Source organism: Topomyia yanbarensis, chromosome 3 (assembly GCF_030247195.1).
Source record: "Topomyia yanbarensis strain Yona2022 chromosome 3, ASM3024719v1, whole genome shotgun sequence".
Classification (NCBI taxonomy): Eukaryota; Metazoa; Arthropoda; class Insecta; order Diptera; family Culicidae; genus Topomyia; species Topomyia yanbarensis.
In genome coordinates this window covers 164284986-164295083 of record NC_080672.1, presented here as the reverse complement: position 1 = coordinate 164295083, position 10098 = coordinate 164284986, and the positions used below count along the sequence as shown (strand labels likewise).

The following is a 10098-nucleotide window of genomic DNA, read 5'->3' as shown; positions in this document are numbered from 1 at the left end:
CAGCAGATTTAGACTGTAGCAGTCAAGCAAACTGGTGATACCAGCATGAAAAGATGACAATTCGGGATCAGCGAACATAAATCCGTCAGAAGCAGAGCGCCATTTTAATCCGGAGAAATTGAAATCACCAACAATCAGGATCTCATCAACCGGGCTTGCTTGAGCGGAAATCCGTTCCAGTGACTCAGTATGTGAATCAATCAATGTCGAATCGCGAGTGCGGTCCGGTGGAAGATAAACCACGCAAAGAAAAAGTGCGTAGCCAGCCAGTTTGATTCGCACCCACACCTGCTCGACACAGACCCCCAAAGTATCGTCAATCAGTTGCGCTTTCAATCGACGATGGATAGCCACAAGTACCCCGCCGCCGGTAGCCTTGAGACTGTTACGTGAGCTGCGATCAGTTCGGAAAACATCGTAGTTGGCACCAAATGCTTGCACTGACAGAGTGCTATCGCTAAGCCACGTCTCTGTGAGGGCGATTATGTCGAAGCATTCATCCGAACTTGCTACCAAATAATCTTCGATTACTGAATTCATACCACCGGCATTCTGGTAATATATTTGTAGGTTTGAATGCCGCGATTGATTGCCGTTGGTATCGATTTGGAAGACCCCTTCACCACTCCTGCACACAGGACCGGGACGACTGGTGAACGCTGGCTGCAATGGCTCGACTATGGCAGGGGGATCTAGGGCTTCCATAGTGCTAGCTGCAGTGCGTCCCAGGGTGCGATGAGTCATACCAGCATAGCATCGAGTGCTTAGTCCTTCTGTGATCGTTGTAGAGCCGAATGTGCTATGAAGAGACGTGCTCGTTACGATGGGATCCAAATTTTGTTTTTGACATTGAAATGACGGAACATTACCGTGTTCCGTTTAATTTTACATGAAACATATACTTTACATGCGCAATAACATAAAATTACACTTCCTACCATTCAGAACAAACGCTGTATGTGGAGTAAAATTACATGATTTACGAAATTAAACGTCATGTAAAATTAAAATCAAACGTAAAACTAAGTCATTTTTGATGCTCGTATATGTCAGGGTCAGGAGACGTAAATTTACACTGTTTTTTCTAGGTGTGTACCCACGGTTTCATCGGATACTTTTTACGAAATATTGGCGAATAAATGCAAAGACTACCCAAAGCTTTTTAAAAAATCTCGAAAACGCTGTTTTAAAAAGGAAAACGAGTATTGTTTTCGTATTAGGCGACGCAAACTCGATTTTGAAAACTTTTTCTTAGCTTAGCTTACCCCTAAATTTGTAAACTAGTGTTATTACATTTGTAAATTAGTCAACCTGGTCCATATATCTCAATTACCTTTGGATAGGCCGTTAACGCTCGAGATTGACGACTATTATCTGTGATATAATTGTAGCTAAAATGAGTAAGCTGTACTTTGAATCAATTTTTCATTAGTGCACCTTGCGCATGACATATCAGGTAAATCCTTGCTCCGATCAGTTATCGAAATCTGTCCAGTCATCGCAAGACGGCTTTAAGAATTGAGAATAACTCCGGAGGCATCGGTTCACCTTTCAATAGATAAATCGCTATAATTTTTTTTTGTAAAATCGATTTAACCAAGAAACAGTTACACAGTCTAAAATTAACTGAATTTTGACAAATTTCGAAAAGTTTCGCAAACTTTGCGAAACAGCCAAAAAAAAAGTTCGCAAAATGTCGGCGAAATTTGCGAATTCAAACGAAATTTTCGTTTCGTTCCGACATTTTGCGAAAAAATAAAATTTCACCCACCCTTATCAATGATTGTATTGAGGAATTTTCGAAAAATTAACGATTTTCATCAAATTCCGCCCCCCTTCCCCCAACCAAATGTCTGGCTACGCCACTGGCATGCTAATCATATGATGATTGTTGAGATTTAAAGCTTTTTCATCTACAAATGGCGTTACATTTATGATTCGTATGGGATTTATAGAAGTGGACGGTATTGTAATATATATTTAGTGTATAACAATGTGCAGTATACATTTTTTTCATGTCACCGTGGTCGTGCCCTGTACACAACCCTTGCATTTCACATTTCGATTACCATATGGGGGATAGACCTCTAGTGAAAAATTGTTCCAAAACCTGAGGGGAAACCCACCAGTAAATGAGTGTTCGGGACTGTGAATAAAAGGTGGAGCTAGTGTTCTGGGAAAATTGCCGGATCGATGTTTTTTGAGGAAATTCGTTCATAGTGTTATGTCTGTTAGTCTGTGGTGTTACTATACGAATCGCTCAAGTCTATCAACATGTCTCACGGCAATGGGCGATTTGTCCCTCTTTACCATGAGAACCGACAAAAGGAGAAGTCTCGTAATATCATCACCCGCTTGGGTACAATGCTTATAAATTTTCATAAATTCCCTTACTTAGTAATATCTAGCTCTGGGACGGGACGTGCAAAGTGAAAAAAGTAAATATCTCCGCGAACCGGCATATGGCCTGTCGTTGCGAACCGGACATTTCTTGAAGATTTCATTTTCTTGAAATGAACAGTATCTGGGTAGTATCGTAATATACTGGCAATAAACCGTTTAAAAAAATGTATTTTATATGTTGCTTGGATGCATTTATGTTCACAGGAAAAATCTGCAAAAACCAACAACGGCACGTGTAAATTTATTACTCTGTTAAACAGTTATGGTTAATGGTATTTACACAGTTCATGTAAACGATAACATAATTCATGTCATGTTCGAGCTCTATTATTTTCGGCACAAATTCATACCTCATCGGCAGAAATTTATGCAGCACCGGCACAGCATTACATTTGCTTGAAATTATTTTGCAACCGGATTCTTCCCTGCAAAATAACATCAATATCGGGAGGGAAAAAGAAGACCGCCTTCGCATGACCCGTCCCAGGTCTATTAAATATCGTTGCAAGGAAAAAAAGATCTCATTATTCATACAAATAAAAAGAGTTACCGTTATGGTTGATGCTTTTATTATGTTTCTACATATCTATATAATACAATAGAGTATTTTACAGCACTTCTATTTTGAATGCTATCGTTAAATGTCATACAACTACTGTTCTAATAATAACTAGCCTAACACACTTTGAAACATATATACATTCTAATAAATATGATTACGGCATTAACTATTTTCGTCTTTTTTATGACAACTCCTATTATTTAAATACTAGAATCGAACAACTGAGCTTTTTATCAGCTATGTAGGAGAAATTTAAAGCAACTAAACTAGCCAATTTGTTGCATTAATGTACAAAACATGTCGCCTTTCATCAATCTATTCTGTTATATTCTGATATAATAATATTGTTAACATACATAATAAGCTCCGTTTTGTCGAAAGAGCTTCCAATTTTAACAATAATTGTTCAAACCTAGTATTTTCCATACAGCGATGGAAGTTTTCGGTAAACTTTGGTATATTTCTTTACGCTAATAAGAGATTGATAATTATGCTTGAAGGAAATAATTTAGTGTTTACAAGAATAATGGACAACATTGTTTACAAAGACCTATAAATAAATTATCCAATTATATAGTACTAAGAGAGGTGAAGGGATAATAAGTTAAATGGGGAAATTTAAACAATGTAAATGAAACAGAAGATATAATTGATCGTTACACTAGATCGTACTTTTAGTAGATGACATTGAATCTTCTCGGATAGTGTCTCAAGGACTAGTTTGTCGTCGTAAGTTAAAGGTATCGATGGACAAATAATAGTAACAGCAGCACCAGCGCCTTTGTGCTAGATAATTTTCTCGCTTCCGATGACTGATTGAATTCCACGAAAAGGTGGAAAGGACAGTGACTAGGAGGTTTGACAAATGTGTCAAACGTGGGATATTTGAAAATTTCTGCCGCCTGGAGAAGAGAAAAAGATTATTGAAGTATACCTGCTTTTGATCTTTTCCACTGCAGCTGATGCCAACACATACATCGCCGAACTTTGGTTCTTCGTCAAATAAAAAAAAGGAAAAAATCAAATAATAAGTAAAAACTATTTTATCAAATTGAATTAACGGAGCAACACAATCCAATGAACCATCTTCACTGTTATATGTTATCAAATTTTATTTTTCATTCGATGAACAAATTCGCTAATTTTATTGGGTAAGTGATTCGTAAAAAAATAATACTTACAACTGATATCGAATCATTTGAAACTCGGCAGAAAGTCATATGTTTCCCCGTCAGTATACTCTGTTCCACACGCCTGGTAAAGAGTGGCTCCTGCCAAGGTAACTGGTTCAGATGCGAAAGGAACGTCCGATCATGGAATTCGATGGGATCGGATATTATCAATTTATTAAGAATTGATTCTTTGTACAATATATCTTCCTCATCCACGATACTGTACTCCTTGGCACTTTGAAGTGCCTTAATGGCGATTTGATTCTGTTCGTCGTCAATGTCACCTCCAGGAGCAAAATTCGGAAATACAGTCGTAGGTAGAAGATCGAGTATGTTTCCGTTGTAGAGGAACAAATTCTCCACATCTGTCATGTTCATTGAGTAGAACTGAAATACACCAAATGTTTCGAAGAATTCCTTAACAGGAGTCATACTGTAGCATCCGGCTAGGTCAATCTTTGGATAATATGTGATGAAAGATAAACACATTTCTTGTTTGGTCGAATAACCTCCAAGTGTTGGTCGTTTCCTGCCGATAGTCTATAATTGGAAAGTTAATTTGTAATTATTAGAAAATAGTAATCGAGAGTATGTATGAAATATACCTCGTAGGCACAATCCGTGATCAAATAGTCACCAGGCATAATATTAGTCTCATTTTCAAGCTGACGGATTTGCTGAAAGTTGTGGTCATAGTTATCATCCTCGACTATACGCGGTAGCTCTTTTCCATCTCTCACGTGCCTTAACTTCATTTTTCTACCGGCAACGTGAGAGTGTAATGCCGCCGATACAATGTTGATTCCACCCGCTGGAAAAACTGCACCGGTACAAGAAGGACCACAAATTCCTACATTTCTGTACAGCTTTTGACCTGGAGGTATCATTTGTGTGTCGGAAATGGAAACTCCAGAAATCAGCATCCCGGCATCATACTGTCGCACATGTCTTGTATAATGCATCCGAAATCCAGAATGATCCAGCACCCGTTTCGCGCGTGGGTTGTCGTAATGTACCTCAAGCATGTAGTATTTGGCACCTCCTTTGTTCCCACCAATCGGGATGCCAATATGCTCCGGTAGAAATTGGCCAGATGCTCCAACACCCCACGTGGCCACTGGTGTAATGCAGGAATCCCAATCGCGTGGAGTAAGGAGATTACTGTTGCATACTGCCCCGCTACTTTTGACCCACACGTCCCAAGAGTTTGGATCCGAACCTGGGTAGGAATTTGGCGCACACTCGAACAAGGTCATGTGATGAACAAGGGGCTGTTTGGTGGAGCTGCAAAAATGAAAGGGTGTATATATTAGTTTGATGTTTTCTTCAAGAGTAATAGTAGCACAAATTGATTATAATTCAATGACTCCAGTGTTAGTCGAAGAAAATTGTCTAAACTAATACGTATAGGAAAAGTATTATAAAGTAATTAGCCTGTTTGGACATACTAGGGAAGGTGCCGCCTTATTTCGTTGAGAATACAATCGATGGAATAAGTTTAAAATGACATCAATGTCTTTGCCTTGTGCATAGGAACAATTTTACAACTTTAATACAAAACATGACCTGAAAGTTGCAAAATACTCGCTCTTGAGTGCAACTTGAACTCGAGTGCCTCAATATTTTTTATTTATTTATTTATTTTCGTCAAGTATATGTAGACTACATAGAATAGTTTTACAATATTTACTTATATACTATACATTATTTCTACGGTTTAGTTCAGATTTGATTTGTTTTCTAGACATGGAAAGGTCAATTATTACACAATTTTCATTATAATGACGCATCATTCTATTAATGGGGCTATTTTTAGCATAGTTTGTCCTAAAAGATTGTTCTTGGAATAAATTACGAGTTCTTAGTTGTCGGCTAGGTACATAAAATTTTATTTGCGAAAGTAATGATGCGGATTGTACACGTTGAGAAATAATGTCGTTGATAAAGTAAAGCATGGCAAATTCGCGGCGTTCTTTGAGTGTTTGTATATTAATGAGCATGCAACGTGCTTTATACGATGGAAGGGGAAATGTCGTCCAGTTTAGTTTACGAAGCGCGTACAAAATAAATTGTTTTTGGACTGATTCAATGCGTTCTTCGTACAGGACAGTATATGGGTTCTATACTATGCTGCAATATTCCAAAATTGGCCTGACATATGTATTGTATAATGATTTTATTGTGTAAGGGCCTTCAAAATTGTAGGTGAAACGTTTAATAAAGCCTAGCATACTATTTGCTTTATTTATTATTGTATTATAATGTTCAACAAATGTGAGATTGGAGTCTAAGATTACGCCTAAATCTCGTATAATTTTGCATTTTTCTACAAGTTGATTGCTTAAGTGTATGTCTATGGGAACATTTGAAATTTTTCTGCTGAAGGTTATTGAGTTGCATTTCTTTACATTAAGTTGGAGTAGACTTTTGCTACACCACGTGTGGAATATATTTATTTCGTTTTGGAATATTTCAGTGTCTTTGACATTTCTTATTTCCATGAAAAGTTTCATGTCATCTGCATATATAAGCACTTTAAGATGTTTGAGTATAAAGGTAATGTCATTAACGTACAAAATAAAAAGAAGAGGGCCTAAGTGGGAACCCTGGGGTACACCAGAGGTGACAGAAATTGGTTCCGAGAGTATATTCTGAAAGCGAACTGTTTGTTGACGTTTCGTTAAATATGATTCGAGCCATTTCAATAGTTTATTTTCTATGCCATATTTTTGCAGTTTGAAGAGTAATAAAGGTATGTCAATACGGTCGAATGCTTAACTAAAGTCAGTGTAGAGTGTTTCCACATGGTTGCCATTGTCCATTGCATTTACAGTAAATGTTACAAATTCTAAAAGGTTTGATGTTGTTGAGCGGCCTTTATAAAAGCCATGCTGCTTGCTTGTTATTTGATTTTTGATTTGCTGAAATATTTTGTCATTTACTAGTTTTTCGAATAATTTTGGAATGCATGATATAATGGCAATCCCACGATGGTTTCGGATGTCCGATTTAGCGCCTGATTTAAAAATTGGCACTAAAAAGGATGATTTCCATATTTCTGGGAATGTTCCATTTTTCAGTGACATGTTGAAAATATGTAGTAGTGGTAGAGTGAATTCTTCTGCTAGATTTTTTAAAAATATTGGTGCTATTCCGTCCGGTCCAGGTCCTTTTGATGCGTCTAAGTTTTTTAGTGCAGTGGTAATTTCGTATTCAGATAGTTCGTGGACGGCAATGTCATTTGAAAATTCAGGTATAAATGAAAAGTAGTCGCGGTCGCGGTCTGTTTCGGAATATGAAGTATAGACTTCTTGAAAGAATTTTCCAAATAAATTGCAAATTTCAGTATTGTTATTTCCTACATGTCCGTCAAAATGCATTTGGGATGGAAAGTTGCTACTTTTCAATTTCGTTTTCACGTAATTGAAGAAATTCTTTGGATAGGTCTTGATTTCAGTCTCGATTTTACGATTATATTCTTCATGTGCAGTGTTAATGGCTATGTCGAGTTGGGAGCAAATATCCAGATAGTTTTGCCGATTTGTAGTGCTATGTTCTTTCTTGTAAATTTTATGTGCCTTTTGCTTTCTATTTTTTAAATTTTTCAGATGTTGGTTGAACCATACAGGCTGCTGGCCGCCATGAGTTCTTCTTCTTCTTTTTACTGGTACTGTTCCAGAGATTAAATTCGTTACAATTAAATAGAATTTAGTCACTGCTTCGTTGACATTTCCTTCTATACTCAATACAGTTTGCCAATTTATTCTACATAGTCTACGTTTGACTTCTTCGAAGTCAGTTTTTTGGTATTCCGGCACTTCCTCATACTCTAAGTCGTTCGGGGAAGAGTTTTGATGAATAAAAATTGAATATTCGATTGCTGTGTGAAATACTTCATTTTTCCATAATGGAGTTAAAGATGCATTAACACAGAAGTCTTCAGTGCAGTTCGTGAATAAGAGGTCTAAATATGAATTTTGTTTATTTTTTACATGGTTGATTTGGTGCAGGCCAAATTCAGATATTTTGTCAAAGAAGTATTGAAGTGTTTCATGTTCGCCTACGACAGGGAGTAAGATAGATTCGTTTTCAATGTCTACGATGAAGTTGGTGTTACGTTGATTAAAGTCGCCATAAATATGCAGTTTTACTTCAGGTTCCATGTTTGACATGATAGATTCTACAGTTTGAAAAAATAGTTCAAATGATTTTTTGTGAGCATTTTCAGGTGGAAAGTACACAGAGGAGAATATGTGCACTTCTCCTGATATTACTGCTTTTGCCCATATATGTTCAAATTCTATATGTTTAATGGTTTCTATTTCTTCTGAAGGAAAGTCTGCGTTTATGGCTATAATGACTCCTCCTCCAGACTTTTTATTACAAAGAGACAAATTACGGTCATGCCGAAATACATTAAATTGATTTCCAAAAATTTCTTCGCTTCTTACGCTTTCATCCCAGCTACTTTCTGTTCCAAGAATTATATTAAAAGAAGATGAAATTAGTTTTTGTTGGATTTCTTTCATTTTGGCTGGACTTTTCATTCGATTAAAATTTTGGCAATAGACCAAAATTTCAGTCGAATTCTGTTGTGGATGCGAAGAAGTTTTTGGAATATTTAAATTACTTACAGTTATATATTCTTCCTCTATAGAGGGCGTCGTTACTTCCGAAAATTCGACGTTCCAAATTTATGCGTAGCTTCGCGGAGTTGTTGAAGGCGCCTGGTTCTTTCGCTTGATAAAAATTTTCCATAAGAGTCAAGGTCTGCTGCTGCTTCGTCTGGGTTTAGCCCATATTCCTGATAGACTTTGATGAAAATGCGCAGGAGATGGTCAGGAGTGGTCGGTAGTCCTTCGGATGCGAGCGTCATTTTGATGCTGGTCGGCGTCATTCCTTCCACGCAAATAGATGGGTGTTGGTCCTTCATATATGCCAGGTATAGGCGTACAATGTTCATTATTTTTGGTTCGCGAAGTCTGGCCTTTAAAAAGCGACCGTCGCCATTCGTTGATTGTGACGTGAGGCGTACGATTGGAGGGTGCAAGGGGTCCAGTTCAAATTGGCTGTCTGTGTTCGAATGTTGAGATGTGGTTGCCAATGTGTTTAAACTATTTTCGCCGCTGGTAGGTGTCACTTTCATTTGTTTGGGTTGAATGTTTTCGTTAGCTGAACGGTACGGGTTGATGGTGTCACCTTTTTTAAAGTTTATGAAATTTGTTTTTACTGCTGGTATTGCAAGACCTGCAATCGGATGTTCGGTGGTTGTGGGAGGAACGGAAAATTGTTTTTTCGCCGTGGCAAGTAGTAATTTGTCTGACGTCTTACCACTGTCGTTATGATGATGATTGTTAGCGCGATCGTTGTCACGTTGACTTGACTGCTTACGACGTTTTCGGTTGCGCCTTGCCTTATCAGCAGCTTTCTCCTGAAGTCGTCGAATGCGTTGTTTGGCGTCATATTTTGTCCAATCCTGCTTCCATTGCCATTTATCGCCCAAAAATCGCCAGCCTGGAGACGTATGATCTATTTTCTGTTGGATTACTGTAGCGTGTGATTTTTCCGCTAATTCTTCAGCCAGGGATTTTGATTGATTCATGCCATTTTCTGGTATTGTCATGTTGGAGATTGCAATGGAAATAGCTTTCACTTCTTCCTTCAATTCCTCCAATTGGTCAGAATTGACGATAGGGTACGGCTCAGAACATTTAGCGGAAAGCAGTTCGTTCTCGAGGTGTGATAGCCGTTCGTCAATTTTATGATTCATATTGTCCGATATTGTTTTGGTCGATTTGCTGTTGGTGTCGATAGAATTTTGCAACAAATTGTCACAAGAATGAAAATGCTGACCTAGTTTACTGCATATGTTTTCGTTCTTTTTATGGACGACTTGCATTGACTGCTTTACGTCGTTAAGTAATTGTTCGATGCTACCGAGCAATTCAAGACTGTGGCTCT

At 37.7% G+C, this 10098-nt stretch overlaps 1 protein-coding gene across 1 annotated transcript in view; it reads right to left on the bottom strand.

Moving 5' to 3' along the window:
- Positions 1–3518: 3518 nt before the first annotated feature.
- LOC131693014 (MOXD1 homolog 1) overlaps positions 3519–10098 on the bottom strand; it is a 102492-nt gene continuing 95912 nt past the window's right edge. Inside the window, exons 4-6 of the mRNA XM_058980461.1 lie at positions 4743–5421; positions 4147–4677; positions 3519–3867 (exon numbers count right to left, since the gene is read on the bottom strand). Coding sequence (XP_058836444.1) covers positions 3700–3867; positions 4147–4677; positions 4743–5421 — 1378 coding nt within the window. The 3' untranslated portion in view covers positions 3519–3699. The remainder of the gene's footprint in view (positions 3868–4146; positions 4678–4742; positions 5422–10098) is intronic.